This window comes from Sciurus vulgaris (assembly GCF_902686455.1).
Source record: "Sciurus vulgaris genome assembly, chromosome: 3".
NCBI lineage: Eukaryota > Metazoa > Chordata > Mammalia > Rodentia > Sciuridae > Sciurus > Sciurus vulgaris.
The window spans coordinates 59,942,424-59,959,985 of NC_136463.1; the positions used below are offsets into that span (position 1 = coordinate 59,942,424).

A 17,562-nucleotide genomic window follows, 5' to 3' on the forward strand; every position below is an offset into this window, starting at 1 on the left:
AATTATGCAGGCAGGAGGAAAAGTCCTGATTTCATCTGGAAAAGACATCTCAAAGTCCAAAATGCTAAACTTCTCATTTCACTCTTATTCCCAGGCCACACCTTCATTCAAACCTGCTTGCCTTTGCACCAGGCTCATAGCCTAATTCTACATAGAATTGGGAAAGACCATCTTGGTTGCTTGACAGAAGGGAACACTAAATGTAGGGACACTCAATTCTACCTCATTACTGTGGGGACATTACTGTGTTATAGGGCAAACCAGACCCTGATATCCAAATAGTTTAGGTGTTTCAGTGTAATGTATTTTAAAAGCCAGTGAAATGTGAAGGGAATAGATAAAACATAATTATTTCATGCTTCTCGAGAAATATACCCCAACTCTTTGGCCAAGCCAACTCATTACACAGGTTTCTGAATAGTGAAGACTTTTTGCAGCAGCTCATTTATTTTTGGCTTATGATTATCATTTAGTATTTATAGATTAAGATTATAGAAGTGGGAATTTAATTCTCTGGTTCCCCTGGGTTGATTTAGTTTTTCCTTAGGTTTTCTTAAGGATGTTGACAAAGTATTTCTGATAAACATACAGAAAGTATCTAGCAGGTGGTCATGGTGACACATGCCTGTAATCTCAGCAATGCAGGAGGCTGAAACAGGAGGATCGAGTTCAAGGCCAACCTCAGCAACTTAGCGAGGCCCTCCCTAAGCAACTTAGGGAGACCCTGTCTCAAAATAAAACATTTTTAAAAAGGCCAGGGGATGTCCCTGGGTTCAATCCCTGGTGCCAAAAAAAAAAAAAAAAAAAAAAAAAAGAGGGAGAGAGAAGAAAGAAAAAGAAAGCATATGGAAGATTAATTTTACTCATATTAATCAATTACATGGTTTTGAGCTGTCTGGATTTCCTTATATTCTTAGGAAGTGAAAAGGTCTTTTGTTTTTGTTTTTGTTTTTATTCCTGTTCTTATAGCTGCTGTTCTACCCCAGAGGTGGAACTGACTCTTCTGGCTTTTGCACTAGCAAGAGGAAGCATTGCCAAAGTGATAAGTTCTCTGTGTACCATCACTGACCACCTGGACACAGGGTATAATGCCTCGTCTCTCATCTCATCTATGGCATCAGTCAGACAGAACCTGCTCCTCAAATACGGTAAATGACCTGGGCATGATGGAAATGCCAGCAGTGGACAAATCCTAAAGCACTCTCACTCTGTGCCCTCATGGCATCTTCCTATCTTTTGGGGTATTTTGTGGACTGTCTTTTGTTGTAATTATACCTTGATTCCTTGGTGTGCATATCCTTTGAGTATAAGACTTTTACTGTAGCTGATAGGGAGAGGGGGAATATTGGTTTATTTTAGGCAGGGTCAGCAGAAGAGGACATTCAAGTGTACCAAGGAGCTGTACTCTCAAGATTTATTGGAATAGTCCCTGTGTCTGGTGGCATTTGAATACAGCCATCTTTAGTGAAATACAGGAATGTCTTATTAGATAGGTCAAGAGATTTGAGAATTTGGAGTACTTCTCATCTGGAGGGAAGAAGCTAGCCAAGACCTGGCGCAAAGGGATTCTTGGCTTAGAGTGCATCCTTCTGTATCTCTGTGTAGCTTCTTAGAATTACATTTATACATGGCTGCCACCACTTTCCCCTCCTGGGCCCGTTTGCAGTCTGTATTATCATGGGAGCCCAAGAGTTCCCCAATGACTGCACCAAGCATGTGAGGAACAACTTTCTTGCCATTCTGACCTCTAGTGATACGTTTTTATTCACAAACTTTGAATATTAGATCTCATCTTTTTTAGTAATAGAGACATTGCTGTGATATTTGTACCTCTGTCTTTATATGACTTCATGATTTAATTTTATGTTAAACTTTTAAAGTCATAAAATTGATGTCTTATAAATCCAGTTTCCTTCTACATTTGGAGAGGTGGGGTCCTGGTTCAGGCATGGCTCGGTGGGAGGGAGAGGTGGTGTCTAGAAGCAGAAGTGTTCTTCAGAAAATCTGATTCAGATTAGTTGTTCTGACAGGGAGCAGCAGATCAGGGAGAGATGTATAGGGAAATATACATTATTAACAATTAGCCAGTTCTGGGTAATGTTAGAATTTAACAAGTATTCAATATATATCTAAAAGAAAACAGTTTTAGATCATCATAGCAAAAATTGATTTTTATTAGTTTTGAAACTTTAAAATTTACCTCGATATTTTTTTGAGGGGTACCAGGGAATGAACAGAGGGGCACTTTGCCAGTGAACTACATTCCCAGTCCTTATTTATTTATTTATTTATTTATTTATTTATTTATTTTTGAACCATCTCCTAGAAATGTTTGGAAGAAATAAAACCTAAAATATTATTTATATATTTAAATTTAATTCTAATAAAATGGAATATTGGCTTCAAAATGATTTTAGGACCCCCCTCCTGTAAAAATATGTTGAATCTGTAGTATTAATTTATGTTATAATGTGCTTTGTTTCTGAAACAGTGATTATTCTAGAGACCTCTCTTTGGAATCACTCAGGGACATAGCTCTAATTTTTTTCTTTTAGGAAAGCACAGAGGAAAAGTGTCCACTTTGGCCTAATAGGACTGTCTTATTTTAGCTTTTAAATCAATAACTTTGCTGGATATGATGGTGCATGCCTATAATCCCAGCAGCTCAAAAGAGGCTGAGGCAGGAGAGTTCAAAGCCAGCCTCAGCAACTTAGCGAGGCGCTAAGCAACTCAGTAAGACCCTGTCTCTAAATAAAATGTAAAAAAAGTGTTGGGGATGTAGCTCAGTGGTTAAGTGCCCCTGGGTTCAATCCCTGGTACAAAAATAAATAAAATAAAACAGTAACTTAATAGTTGTATAGGTAGTTACAGGCCTGTATTTCTACCCACATGCCAACTAGTTTTCATATTTTCACAGAACTTATTTAAGGCTTGCCTTCTCTTTTGTTTGGCAGGTAAACCTCTCCAATTGACTCTTCAGGCTTGTGATGTCAAAGGGAAAGAAGATAAGTCAGGACCTGAAAACCTCCTGGTGGAACCGTGGACAAGGGATGGTGAGTAGTGGGTGGGACTATTGCTAGTGTGCCCAGAGGACAGCTGTGTGAAATCACACTCTGGTCTTTGAAATTTTCAGGCATGCAGTCTTTACCTCAGCTTGTTGACAGTGGTTCCTAGACTATTAGTGTGATTTAGTTGTAATCTGTATAGGTGTTAATAATTATCAGAGTTTATAAGTATTTGAGAGCCTGAAAGCTCTTTTTAAATTAAAAAAAAAATTTTTTTTTTGGTTGTAGATGTACACAATACCTTTATTTTATTTCTTTATTTTTATGTGGTGCCAAGGATGGAATCCAGTGCCTTACACATGCTAAGCAAGTGCTCTACCACTGAGCCACAATCGCAGCCCCCTGAAAGCTCTTTAAAACTAAAGTTTTGAAACACAAACTCTCCTCTTGCAGTAGAAGTTATTGCTTTTCTGTTTTTAGGTTTAGATTATCTTTCTGTTGTATTGTGTTAAGGTATTAAGAAATTCAGTGGATCAGTAGCACCACACTGCTGAAAACACAGTTAAAAAGGATATATCCCCAATGCAGCTGATCTGGCATTTGATTATCTGGGAGGGAGCCCTCACTCATCTCTAGTATCAAACTTAATAATTCCTAATGGGCATTCCATTTTGCTTATGGGTCTTTTGCATATCCAGGGAGTGTTTATGAGTCTGTTCCTCATCCATCTTGGTGGCCACCTGGTCAGTGCTCTATATATAGTGTCCCTTTTCTACTCACTGTACCTTTTTGAATCTTGCTGATTTGAAAAAGGAAGTTATAAAACACTGAAAAGGCCTGGCCTTGTTGCTTTTAATTTGGTTTCCCTCTGGCTTTCCTCCCAGCACCATGGTCTTCATTCAAACATTCTCAGTGTTGCCTCTTCTTTTTCATGTTTCCTGTGTTCATTCTTAGCACCAATGAAGTACGGACCCTTGGGAAAACATGCCTTTCCTCTTCTGAGTGGTCCCGTTAAGCATTATACTTGCATAAGATGGTTTCTCTGCAGTTCAACCTCTGCAGAGAAATTTCCTTCATTGCATCCATCTCCAACCACCCTGAAGGTGATGGCAGGCTGCTGAGTCACCTGCCATCTAAAACCAGTGGGGTTGTGAGAAGGTGGTGGCAGCTTTTTGCCTCTTTCCCCTCTCCTGCCCAAGAAAGATAAGACTTATTTGCGAAAGACCCTCTGCATTTTCCCTTCCTTCTGAAGAACTGGAATTTTTGTCTCTGGAGTATATGGAGCCAAATCATCTGACACCAGAATGTGGATTCGATGTTATTGTTTTACTGGGGTGGAACCCAGGGGTACTTTACCACTCAGCTACACCATCCCCCTCCCCACCCCCTGGCCCTTTTTATTTATTTTTCCTTTTATATTTTGAGACATGTTCTTGCTAAGTTACCCAGGCTGGCTGGATCCACTTGGAATCCTCCTGCCTCCTAAGCAGCTAGGATTGATTACAGGCATGTACTGCCATTCCCAGCTCAGAATGTGGATTTTTAACACTGTTAGGTTGGGAAAATCTACACTAGTTTTTCTCCAGCTACAAGTTGCAGTTTGCTAGCTCTTGGTCTGGTTTGATTTGAATACTTTGTTATTTTTCCCTGTCTTTCATGGGCCCACCTCTCCTTCTTACCTTCCACCCCTTTGCATGAGTGAATTTTAAAATTTTGCAATAGCTGATGGCTTTGTTACTTTTGTTTTGATTCTGTGTGAATGGGTAAGGGAGGAGCCTTCAGCTCCTCCTTGAGCTTCCCTTTATAGCTCCCTATGTTATAACACAAGGAAAATTCCCTGTGGGTCTCTTGCTCTGCTATAAAAAAGAAGATTGAAGAGACAAGAGCAAAGTCATCACAGCCAGAACTGCTGGATTTGGAGAAAGTTTTTTTCTTTCGCTTATAGGGTAAAAGTTCTTTTCACTGGTCTACTTCAGGTTCCACAGTTGCAGGTATGTACCAGTAGTGGTTGAGTGCCACTTCAGTACCCAAGAATGCCCAGAGATGAATGCTGACATTCCAGAAAGCTAATACTCCTGAAAGCCTCTGCCACTTGTTCTGATATTTTGAAGGAAAACTGGAGTGACATGATGGCATACACCAGTTACAGCTACTTGGGAGCCTGAGGCAGAAGGATCCAAAGTTCTAGGGCAGTCTCAGCAACTTAGCAGGCCCCCACCTCAAAAAATAAATAAATAAAAATTTTAAAATTTCAATATAAATATTTAAAAATTAAAGGAAAACTGGCTAGTCAGAACTGAAGTGGAAGATATTGACTCCTTTATTTGTTTATTTTTTTGGTACTGGGGACTGAATGCAGGGTACTCCACCACTAACCACAACCCCAGCCCTTTTTATGTTCTTTATTTTGAGACAGGGTCTTGCTAAGTTGCTTAGAGCCTTGCTAAGTTGCTGAGGCTAACTGAACTTTATATCTTCCTGCCTCAGCCTCCCGAGTTGTTGAGATTTTAGGCATGCACCATACCCAACTTAAGTCCTTTAAATTTGTGGTTGATTAATTTTTTTCCTTGTCATCTTCGAGAGTAAATTTGACAAGTAGGGATAGGGTGTCAAATGATCATAGATATAAAATATCATGACTAAACATGCAAGCTGTTTTTTTCCCCAGAAAAGGAAGCACAAAAGTGTTATTTTTTTAAGGTGTGTCCCCCCACTTTAAAAATAACTTAAATGTGACCTGGAATGTAGTTCAGTTGTAGAGTGCTTGCCTAATATGCATGAGGCCTAGAATTTAATCCCATCCACCACCAAAATGACAAAACCAAAAACAGCTGGATTTGTGGCTCAGTGATAGACTGCTTGCCTGGCATGTGTGAGGCCCTGGATTTGATACTCAGCACCACATATAAATCCATTGACAACTAAAAAATATTAAAAAAAAAGATTTGTTTAAAAAAAAAAAGTTTAAATGTGTACCTGGTGGCAGTGTTGTATAAAAAATAGTCTTTCCAACTCTTTTGCTTTAAATTATTATTGCTTCAACTACTTTGAAACTAATTTAAATGGCTGATTAAGCACTTAACTTCTAGGTACTATTTTAGTCTTCACAATAGATTCCTTTTTAAAAATTATCTGTTTATTTTCTTTTACAATAGATAACCTTCAGATAGAGTCATCCAGACCCATGGGAAGGGTTTCAGTTCAATAATTGGGATACTTTTTGGTATTAATGTTAGGAGAGTTATGTGCAATTCTGCCAGTATGGCTTCTTAAAATTGTCTACAGAACTACTGTTTGGTAAAAGTAGATCGTAGCATCCGTATATGATTTAGTAGAGGTTCCTTTGGATTTAATTTTCATTGGTTTCGGGGACAAATTTTGCACATTGTTCTATGGGGATTCAGGCTCATAAATTTTTATTTTACTGAACTGAGTATAATGAAATTTCAGTATTTTCATCTTGACAGGCAGAATGATTGAGAACAATTCAGGTTCCCAGGAAGAAAGGAAGAATGGTCATTTAGCGCTGATGTGAGCATGTGTTTGCCTTGTGTATTTAAAGGTGTTTCAAAGGGAAGGGCAAATTTGAGTCTAGTAGAAGAACTTTTTGTGAATTGTTAAAGGATAATTAACCACAAAGGAAAATCATGACTGCTGTGCAAATGGAAATGAACATGGCAGTCTTTTTATTAATGGATGAAAGAACCAGTAAGATGTTAAAAACAGTTCAAAGGAAAAGTCATAAAATATACACAGACCAATAAGAATGCTGAAATTAATTGACAATTAGATTTACAGTTGCTCAGTTTCATAAGGAATAATCAGCTACATTTCTGTTATTGCGAGATTGCAGTAAATCACTGAGTCGATCTTAAAGCAGGAGACAGAACCATCTTTATTCACCAGCTGGTGAGCCCCCAGCTGGTGGGACCAGGACAGACTGTAAGTCTACACTCTTCAACCCCCTCCACGGGCTGGAATATACCTTTATAGTCCAAAACCACATTAATCATATGTGGCTGTTTTTATGATTCATAACTACAAATACACATCATGAGATCTAAAATCATAAGCAGAAGGGGAAGTGGGTCAAAACCACCCTAGTTGAGTACAAATTAAAGAATGGTTACTAACTTCTAAACGGTCAATCCCTGATAGGGTACATTGTACAAGAAAAATGGGAACCAAAAAGGGAACAATTTTAGATTGCATAAGAATTGCCATTTTATGCTAAGCAACTGTTGATGGATACAGAGGTGGGGTGTTCCCATGGGAGAAACATTTCTTATATGACATGGAGTCTCAGGGTAAAATGGGAGTCTGTTTGGTCAGTGCCCATATAACCTGGCCCTTAACATTTCCACAGTTTTCATTTTCAATAAGAATCATTTGCATTACTATCAATATTGTACAACTTACAGAATTGTAAAGTAGCTTAAGAGACAATAAAAGATGGATTTGGTAACCCAGAGTGTGTTAGACAGGATACCCAGTACTTCTTTTTTGTCCATTTCAGTGTCTTTCACAATCTTTCCCCACAATGTTCTGAAACTAATCTTTCTCAACCTCTAAACCTGCTTGCCTTGATTGGCCCAGTCAAACATCAGTTATGGTTTTAGGTATGGCTTAGGAAGGTAATTTATTGTGCAGTCTTTTGTCTCTGAATTAAAGTCACTATCTCTATAAACTTTTGTTGTTGTTGTTGTTACCTCAGAGCAGAGCTGCCTATGAGGTTGAAGAGTTGTGCTCTGAGGGAATAGTGCTTGGCTGGTCCTCTGCTTACCTAGGGCTTTGTCAGGGAAGTTGCATCTGTCCAAAGGTGAACCTTTACTCATTTTTATGATGGTACCAGATAGACTAGTTATCCCCTGATTTTTGTTGATCTTATTTCTTAGGGTTATAAAAAATGCTTCAGTCATCCTGAATGTACATTTTTCTCTTTCAGGTTTTCTTACAGAGACTGGAAAGACCAGAGCAAGTACTATTTTTTCTACAGGAACTGAATCTGCCTTCCAAGTTACACAGATCAGAATTATGGTAATTGTCCTGATACCTTCTTAAAGCAATGTTACTACTTTTTTTTTTTTCCAAGTAATAGGATTACATTTCAGAGAGCCATATTGTCAGTGTTTCATTGGGTATTTAGTGATTATTTACCTTTTTCAGGCCTGTAGCAGAGGGTAAGCACATGAAGATGGATAGATTTGTGAAATCCGTGTGACTATAAGGATTGAAAAAGTTAAAGAACACTTCTTGAGATGCCACTTTCTCATTTTTCTATGGCTTAATATATCTGAGTATCATTTTATTGGTTTGATTTTGTATTAGAGGTTTGAATTTAACCATATTAATTAAAAACAAAACAACCATAGAATTTGTGTATGTGTGTGTATGTGTGTGTGTGTGTGTGCTGGGATTGAATCCAGAGGCATTCTACCACTGAGCTTTTTTTGTCCATTTCAGTGTCTTTCAGTCTTTCCTTACAGTGTTCTAGAAACTAATCCCTTTCCCAACCTCCGAACCTGCTTGACTTGATCAAACATCAGTAATGGTTTTAGGTATGACTCAGGAAGATGATCAATTGTGCAGTCTTGTTTCTTTGAATTAAAATCACAATGTCTATAAACATTTTAGTTTTTTTATTGTTGCCTCAGGACTGAGTTGCTGAGACTGGCCTTGAATTTGAGATCCTCCTACCTCAGTCTCCTGAGTTGAAGGGATTATAGTGTGTACCATTACACCTAACTAGCCATAGAACTTTTGCCCTTTTGATGTTCTCCATACTGATCTCTGTTTTCAGGTTCGACGTGGCGGCATTGGTGCCCAGTGTGGGCTGGTTTTTGCCTATAACTCACCTTCTGATAAATTTCACGCAGAAGAACACTTCAAACGGTTTGAAAAATATGACAAATGGAAGCTTCAGGAGCTCAGGCAATTCGTGAAAAGCAGGTAGGGAACACAACAAAAATCTGTGTAGTTGATAAAAATGTCCCTATTCTCTAATTGGTGAACTGTGCTTTCTTAACTTTGTACAAAAGTACCACTACAGTTTTATGGGTTTTGACAATAATATACACACGTTTACTCAACATCCAAATTAAGATGTAGCACATTTCAGTGATCCCCTAGAAGTTCACTGTCATTTCCCAATCAAGTACTCCACACCTGAGTCACTCACCATTGTGATTCCTATCACCATAGATTTATTTTGTTTATTCCAGAATGTTACATAAGTGGAATAATTGTGTATCCTTTTATTTCTGCCTTCTTTTACTCAACATTATTTTAATTTTTTTAAAATATTCTTTTAGTTGTCAATGGACCTTTTACTTATTTATTTATTTATTTATTTATTTATTATTTATACGCAATGCTGAGGATCAAACTCAGGGCCTCACACATGCCAGGCAAGTGCTCTACCACTGAGCCACAACCCCAACCCCTTTAATTTTCTCCTCCATGTCATCATTCATTTTTTTTATTATTAGGTTGTATTCCATTGTATGAATATATCACAATTTGTTTATCAGTCCTCCTGTTCATGTATAGGTGGGTTACATATAATTTGAAGCATTTAAAAAAATTTTTTTTAGTTGTTGATGGTCCTTTATTTTATTCATTTATTTATATGCAGTGCTGAGAATTGAACCCAGTGCCTCACACATGCAAGGCAAGTGCTCTGCCATTGAGCCACAACCTCAGCCCCTTGAAGCATTATTAATAAAGTTTCCAAAGACAGTTTTCTGACGAGTGGAGGTGGGGGAGAAAAGAAAAGGTACCACTAACCCACCATAGCAAATAAACTTTTACTGCTTTATGATAGCATATGCAGAGATGTGTGTTAAATGTTTATTGTTCCCTACTCCTTTCTTTATAACCAAAGCACACATCTTCAGAATGACTGGGGAATGATACATTCCTGAATTGAGGTCAAGTACCTGGCCATTGGGAAATTTACCCCTGTGGTGGGGGGTAAGGGGGAAGTAGAGCAGAGAGGAGAGCGAAGCATGTTGTAGAAGAGTTTCAAAGAAGAAAAACGAGATAGTATGTTTTAAAAGAACTACTCTGGCTTGCATTGTGTACAGCATGAATGGAGAAAGCAATCACAGGCAGGTGGGATAGGAGGAGGCTGGCACTGTTGCCCAAGAAGCCAGAGGTGGGGTAACCTTGACCAGAGTGGCAGCCACAGTAGCCACGCAATAGAGTGAGTTGGACTGAAAACGAGGCTACTAGAAGGTGAAAGCAGCACCAGGAACTGACCAATTGGGGAACAAGAGAAAGAAGACGACTGAAGTAGCATCAAGTCTGGGGATGGGGAGGCATTGGGGCTTGGGCAGCTGAGGATCTTACTAGCATTATTGCTAGATATTTTATATCCAGGGAGAAACAGGTTTGTGGAGAAGATGATGAACTCAGTGTTGGCCCTGCTGAATTTGACATTCTAGGAAGCCTTTGAGATATCCAGCAACCAGTTGAACAAACAGGTTAGGCGCATAGAAGAGAAACTTATGCTGAAGGGACAGATAAGAGAGTCATCAAAATGATAATGTAAAATGTGGGAATAGAGGAGATCACTTTGGAATTCTAGGGTGTGTGGACTGGGAAAAGAGAAGATAGGTCATCATAACAAGCCAGACAAGTGGCACCAGAATGTAAGGGACAACAGAGAAAAATTCCTGCAGAGAAGTACCAGGGAAGCTAAAGGAAAACAATATTTAAAGAAGCATGAAGTAAGTGAGGTGTCCACTGTTATCCAGCAATTAATAAGATAAAAGATAAAAGCAGATCTATTGGATGTAGTCACAGAGATCATTGGCAACCCTTGGATAGTGTAGCCTCCCTTTTTGCTATGAGTAAGTTAGAAATCATGGAGCAGAACCCTAAAGTTGCCATTTGTACACTTGTATTTCATAGGAAATAAAGTCTGGCGTTAAAAGAAGTCTTTAAATATCATTTAGTACAGTGCTACTTACACTTTAATGTGCCTTAAAGTCACTGAGGGATGTTGTGATAATGCAGGTTCTGATTTATTAGTTTTGAATAGTACCTGAGACTCATTTCTAACAAGTTCCCATGTGACTTTGATGCTAGCCATGCATGGATCACACTTTGAGTAGCAAAGATCTAGAATAAATCCTCTGCACTGAAATTCCTTTGTTGCATCCCTGAAAAATGATCATTCTGCCTCTATAAGAGTATTCAGTGATGGAAATCAAGGAATTTCAATAATTAGAATATGAAACTTGCTTTTTCTTTTTAACTTGCTTTCCTGGCGGATCCAACCCAGGACCTTACCTAGTGCTATACTACCAATCTATATCCATAGCCTGAAGTTTACCTTTGTAATTTCTATGAGGTGGCCCTAATTTCAATCTTCTAAGTGAATTGGAACAATTGTGTCTTGTTCCTGAAATCTCCCTTCTGTTATGCACACATACGCTTTTTTTTCTTTCTTTCTTTTTTTTTTTTTTTTTTTTTTTTTGGCAGTGCTGGTAATTGAATCCAGAGCCTTCTACTTACGAAGCAAGCATGCTACCACTGAGTCACATTCTCAATCCACACATGCCTTTTTTTTTTTTTGTTATCAGGGATTGAGCTCATGGGTGCTTAACCACTGAGCCACATCCCCAGTCCTTTTTATTTTATTTTATTTTTATTTATATATTTATTTGCAGTGCTGAGGATTGAACCCAGGGCCTTGTGTTTGTGAGGCAGGCACTCTACCAACTGAGCCACATCTCCAGCCCATTAGTTTTTTGGGTTTTTTTCCTTTGCAGTGCTGGGGAGCGAACCCAGGACCTTATACATGCAAGGCAAGCACTCTACCGACTGAGCTATCTCCCCAGCCCTCCTTTTTATTTTTTTAGACAGGGTTTTGCTAAGTTGCTTAAGGTCTCACTAGGTTGCTGAGGCTGACTTCAAACTTGCTATCCTCCTGCCTCAGTGTCCCAAGCCACTGGAATTACAGGTATGCATCCTGTCTGGCCCTACACATGCCTTTTAAAAACATGCTTTCTTTTTTAATAATAGCCAAAAATGACTCCTAATTTGAAGTTTCCCTATCCCACTCTTGGGACATATTACAATAGGTCTTTTCCCCTAAATGAAACTGCTGTCAAACAAGGTCTTTCACATCTTATGCAGGATTTTTTTTTAACCTAAATATAGGCTTAGTCACTATGCCCTTAATGATTTTAGCTCCTGGTTCCAGCCTGAACTACTCTTTTTTTAAAAATAAATATATACTTTTTAGTTGTAGATGGATATGATACCTTTTTTTAATTTATTTTTATGTGGAGCTGAGGATTGAACCCAGGGCCTCACGTGCTAGTCAAGCACTCTATCACTGGAACCGCAACCCTAGCCCCCTGAACTACTCTTAAATCCTGATTAGTTGGCCTGTATATTAACGGTTCCTCTCCAGTGTGGAAATCAAAATGTTAATGTGCACACATCTATCTTCTTCCACATTTTCTTTTCTTTGTTCAAGCATTGGTAAGGCAGCATGCTCCAGGGTTGGCTGTTTGGCTGCTATACTTACTTAAGCAGAATAGCATTCAATTCTTGTTTCCCTGTCCTGCCTACTATGCAGTAAGGTTTAGTGACTGTGGTTGCTTTTCTGTCCTCTGATACTCTTCATAGACATTTCCTTGATAGTTCCCAAAGAGTAAATTGTAAAATCTTCATATGTATGTGTGGATGAAATTCATTGACGTAGTTTTGGTCTAAGAGAATTCCACCTGTTTCCTTAAAAGTTAATTGTATCACAAAAGATTTGTGCCAAGAATTGCTTATGTTACAAGACCATTTTTTTCTCTGTGTTCCAGAATCTACTCTGGATTACTTTTTGTTCTTCTTATAATAGTTCCCTGTGTTTGTTGGTGGTATGCATGCAGCCCGAACTACCCTGAACATATCCATCATGTGTTCCTAGCTTGGTAATTATAACATAGCCAGAATAGAGTAACGTTTTAGGATGTTACTTGAAAAGATAGCCACATTCTCCTTCTTAGTTGTTTAATTCCTGGAAAGGGAGTATCATTAAAGACTGCAACTTTTTAATAGGTGTGCATTTTTAAATTTTTTATTTATTTATTTTTGAGACAGTGTCTCACTGTATTACTCAGGCTGATCTCAAACTTGTGTGCTCAAGCAGTCTTTCCATCTCAGTCTCCCAAGTATTTGAGACTACAGGCACATGCCACCATGTCCACTTTTTAAAAAGAAATGGCTCACATTATGTTTCTTCAGCTTCAGAACTGGAATGGTTTCCTGGAAGGATTTCTTATGGAACAGGAAAGAATTCTGAGGCCTATCGAGGCTGGGGTTTTTGGTTTTTCGGAGCTCCAGGGTCTAAAGTGCTCAGGCTTTTCCCCTTCAGTTGTTGCAAGTAACCCAAATCTACACTGGTCATATGCATATTAGCCAGACCTAGGGAAGAAAACTGAACCACCCCCTCTCCCTGGTTCTTTCTAGTACTGTACTTGCTTGTATCTTACTCCTGAGAATCTCAGCTAAGATTCCTCACCTCATGTCTCATTCTTCAGATGAGTATTTATTTAGAGAAGCACACTTTCATAGTACCCAAATTATATTTGAGTGTGACATAGTTTCCAATTCACAGTTGAGAAGTCTGAGAAATGGAGAGGCAATTACCACCAACTATGTTGTGTGTTCCAAGCAGTACCAGGTACCACACCCAGTCCCCAATTGTTTACTGACAGACTTTTTATACAAGCTAAATGCCTCTTAGGTGATATCTCACTTGACAAACTCTGGAGAATTTAGAAATAGAAAAATGTTTTGTGATTACTCTTGTGTTCACAGGATTAGTTGCTCATCTGATGACCTGGGAGAGGATGATCCTATTGGCTGGTTTGAGCTGGAAGAAGAGTGGGATGAAGCAGATGTCAAGTTGCAGCAGTGCAGAGTTGCCAAAGTAAGCTTTAGGGAGTGTGGTTTCATGTGTTTGCCTGCTGTCCTGCTTTTATTCTGTAAACATTATACTGTTTGTGTACCAGCCTTGTGCCAACACTGGAACCTCAGAGGAGGATTGACCCTCAAGGAGTTCCTAGTCTAGTGGGAGAGACAGATGTGATATGGGCTAGGATAAAAGGAAATTCAGGGGGCTTTTGCATCCCAGAGGAAGAATATTCTACCCAGCCTGCAGTTCACTAGGGAAGGCTTCCCAGTAATGGTGGTATGATGCCAAGTGTTGGAAATTGACTAACCATCATCTTTAGCCAGGCTAACATATGTAGAGAAGGGGCATCTCAGGCTGTGAGAGCAGTTAAGTCCACACATATAAATGCAGGAGAAATGGGTTTCCATGGCTGCAAAAGAAGTGACCATCTGGCTATTTAATTTTTTTTTTTTTTTCACTTCAAGTATAAACCTTATACTTAAAAGAATTCAGAATTATTTTTAGGACTTACACAAAGTAGGTACTCAGAAGATATTTATGCAGTTAAGTAGTAGATTCTAACTTTAAGAAGCAGGCTGAATATACAAAAGTTGGACTTTGAAAATAGCCTACAGTTGAGCAGATAAGACTGTTTCCTGGGCTCCCAGCACGTGGATTGCATGTATCAGTTGGGGACTTTAAGACAGTTCCTTAGGGCATTGAGGGCATCTGTGTTTTCATCACATAACTGATTTGTGTGTTTAAATGACCATGCTAAACGACAAATATACTTCTCTTATTCTTCTGTTTTACCTCAAAGAGGGCCATTTCTCTTATGATGATCTTTACCAAAATCTGACTTAATTTTGCATTTTTACATTTTTTTTCCTGTTTGTGGTAGATACTGGACTTAGATTTTTGTATCCAAAGTAGTGGGCATGAATGGTACCTAAGTTATTAAAATCTGGAACCTCCCCAGAAAACCCTTTTCCCCACTTTTATCATAGTCAGTGGTTCTGAGTCTTCTTGAAATCTCTCTTATCCTTCCTAGTATTTGATGGTGAAGTTCCTCTGCACCCGTCAGGAGTCAGCAGAGCGCTTGGGAGTGCAAGGCTTAAGCATCAGTGGGTACCTCCGACCTGCAAGAGCAGAGGCAGAGCAAAACATCCTCTGTGCCCACTGCAGAAAGGACACAGAGAATGTTTGTGGAGCCACCCTGCTTCTCAGGACCCTTCAGTTCATCCAGCAACTCGCTCATGACCTGGTAAGGTTTCCTCAGTTGTTAGACCACATTTCTCTAGGAAAAACAAATGACAGCGTTAAAAGAAATGAATACCAAACAGTACAACTGGGCCTACTTAAACCTTGGTAGTATGAATGTGTGTAACAGGCATCATGCTGCTGTGATGACATTGAAGGGCCAAGGAAAGTGGAATATTGCCACTTACTCTTTCACTGGCATGTGGCCATTGTTGTGAGGTCTCCTCAAATAGACCTGCATACATCTCTTAAAGTTCCCTAGCTGTAGGACTGGGTGTGTAGCTCAGTATCTGCTTAGCAAACACAAGGCCCTCGCTTCCACCTCCAGTACTGTAAAACACATAAAAAAAAATAAAGGATCCCAAGCCATGGTTGCCCAGGGGAGGAAGGTAAAGCATGTTAATGAGCTTTTATGCCTTTTTAAGTCTTAAGAGAATTATTATTGAAGTTTAGGTGAATTTTATTTATTTGCTAAAAGAACTAAAATGTCAGGATTTGAGATCATTTGTGGTTTTGGTACCAAATTTTATAGCCACTAATAAAACCCAGTGACAATTCATTCAATAGAAGATTACTATAAACATCACTATGGAGTACACAGCTCATCTCAGGAATCCAGTGAAGCCCTCTAATGGGTGTATACAGCAGCGTCTACTCCTGGCTTTCATTTTCCTCAGGACACAGTCAGAGGCTGGTGACTCAATGTATATATGACTTGTTTGGTTTCTGTCATCCAAGAGCTCATATCACAGCAGAAAAGAGCAAATTAAAGGGAGAGACCTAGGAATAGCAGGTGGATTCACAACAGAAGTTCAGCCCATTTGCAGGAAAGGGTCAAACAGGTCCTGGACATTAATCACCATCAGGTAAAGACTGATTTATGTTCCAAGTGCTGTGTTATGAAGTCAGGAAGCCTTTGCAGATGTGTGTGTGTGGTATGTGTGTTAAGAGGGTTATGTGTGTGTGTGTGTGTGTGTGTATACACAAACATACATACTGTACATACACATACATATTTTAGAAAACTTTGTGCCAGAAATAGTTCCTGACAAACTTTTAGTATTTAAGAGTGTCAATTGTATGAGAATTTCACTTGTGTGGAGCCATCTCATTCCTTAACAATGAGAAATAAATGAGGCATTACAATATTGCTCTAAATGCATTTTTCAATTTTGCTTTTTCTGGTCTTTATGATTTTTTAGGTGCAGCAGAAGGAAAGTGGCCTAAAATATAAATCTTTTCTGGATTTTGCGGGTCTCGATTTGCGGATCTTCTGGAATTTTTACAGTAAACTAAAGCAAAAGTAGGTCATAATTTGTTATAAGATGATGAACAAAAGTGAAAACATTGAGTTTTGCTATTCTAAATGGACAGTTTTTTTTTGTTTTTTTGTTTTTTTTTTTAAACTTTCTACTAGTATATGTTATTCTTATTTGGTAGATTTGGTTTTTATTGAAAATAATACCTGAGATTTCTGTGAAATACTTTGAGAAATGCTTTCACAAGTGTTTTCGGACTTGACTAACTTCACAACATTTAGGATAAGCAGGTCAAATATTATAGTAGTACATGTTGAGCAGCCCTAATCTGAAATATGCTCCAAAATTTAAAACTTTTTATGTACCACAAGTGGAAAATTACACACCTGACCTCATGTGATGAACTGCGGTCAAAACACAGGTACACTAAAAAAAGAGAAAAAACTAACACAGATGCACTGAAAATATTGTATGAATATATCTTCAAACCATTTGTGTAAGGTATATATGAAACATTAAAAATTTAGACTTGCATCCCATCCACAAACATCTTGTGTGTGCATGTATTCCAATATTAGAAAAAGTTCAAACTCTGAAACACTGTGGCCCCAAGTTACTCGTTCTCATCATACAGATGAAATGGCAGGATCAGAAATGAATTTCCTTCTCAGTGGAAGGCAGCCTGCGTTTTCAGACTCCTAGTACGGTGTTCTTACCGTCCTGCTCTTCTCTTGTTTGGCATTCTTTTTCTGAGCCTGTTGTACAGAGGAGAGTCCTTTATAGACCACTTGTGTGGCTTTGGAGGGTGAAAGCAACTTGCCCTTTTGTTCTCTGATGTTCTTTGTCCTTCTGCAGCCCAAGGGAAGAGTGCATCTGTGCCCAAACCTTGCTACTGCGTCTCCTCCAAAGTTGCTTCTCAGTGCTGCAGGGAGATGCGCTGGCTGCCTCTGGGGAGGGAAGGCCTCCAACCCAGCACCCTGAGGGAGTGGAGGCTGCCAAGGAGCTCTACACACACTTATGTGATGGTAGGGATTCGGGGGATTCCTTGAATACAACCCTGCAATGGTGGCACACAGGCCTCTTGGTGGCATAGAGAGGGGTCCTGTGATCATGTAAACCAAAAAAGGATTGCTAT

The 17,562-nt window shown here is 38.9% G+C and overlaps 1 protein-coding gene across 2 annotated transcripts in view; it reads left to right on the plus strand.

Annotated features, from left to right (window-relative positions):
• Nucleotides 1-17,562, plus strand: part of ZZEF1 (zinc finger ZZ-type and EF-hand domain containing 1) — a 115,580-nt gene that overhangs the window by 24,754 nt on the left and 73,264 nt on the right. For both annotated transcript variants that reach the window (XM_079130744.1, XM_079130743.1), the window contains exons 8-15: nucleotides 970-1,148; nucleotides 2,955-3,053; nucleotides 7,951-8,042; nucleotides 8,806-8,954; nucleotides 13,833-13,944; nucleotides 14,960-15,172; nucleotides 16,371-16,471; nucleotides 17,283-17,452. In XM_079130744.1, coding sequence (XP_078986870.1) covers nucleotides 970-1,148; nucleotides 2,955-3,053; nucleotides 7,951-8,042; nucleotides 8,806-8,954; nucleotides 13,833-13,944; nucleotides 14,960-15,172; nucleotides 16,371-16,471; nucleotides 17,283-17,452 — 1,115 coding nt within the window. The remainder of the gene's footprint in view (nucleotides 1-969; nucleotides 1,149-2,954; nucleotides 3,054-7,950; nucleotides 8,043-8,805; nucleotides 8,955-13,832; nucleotides 13,945-14,959; nucleotides 15,173-16,370; nucleotides 16,472-17,282; nucleotides 17,453-17,562) is intronic.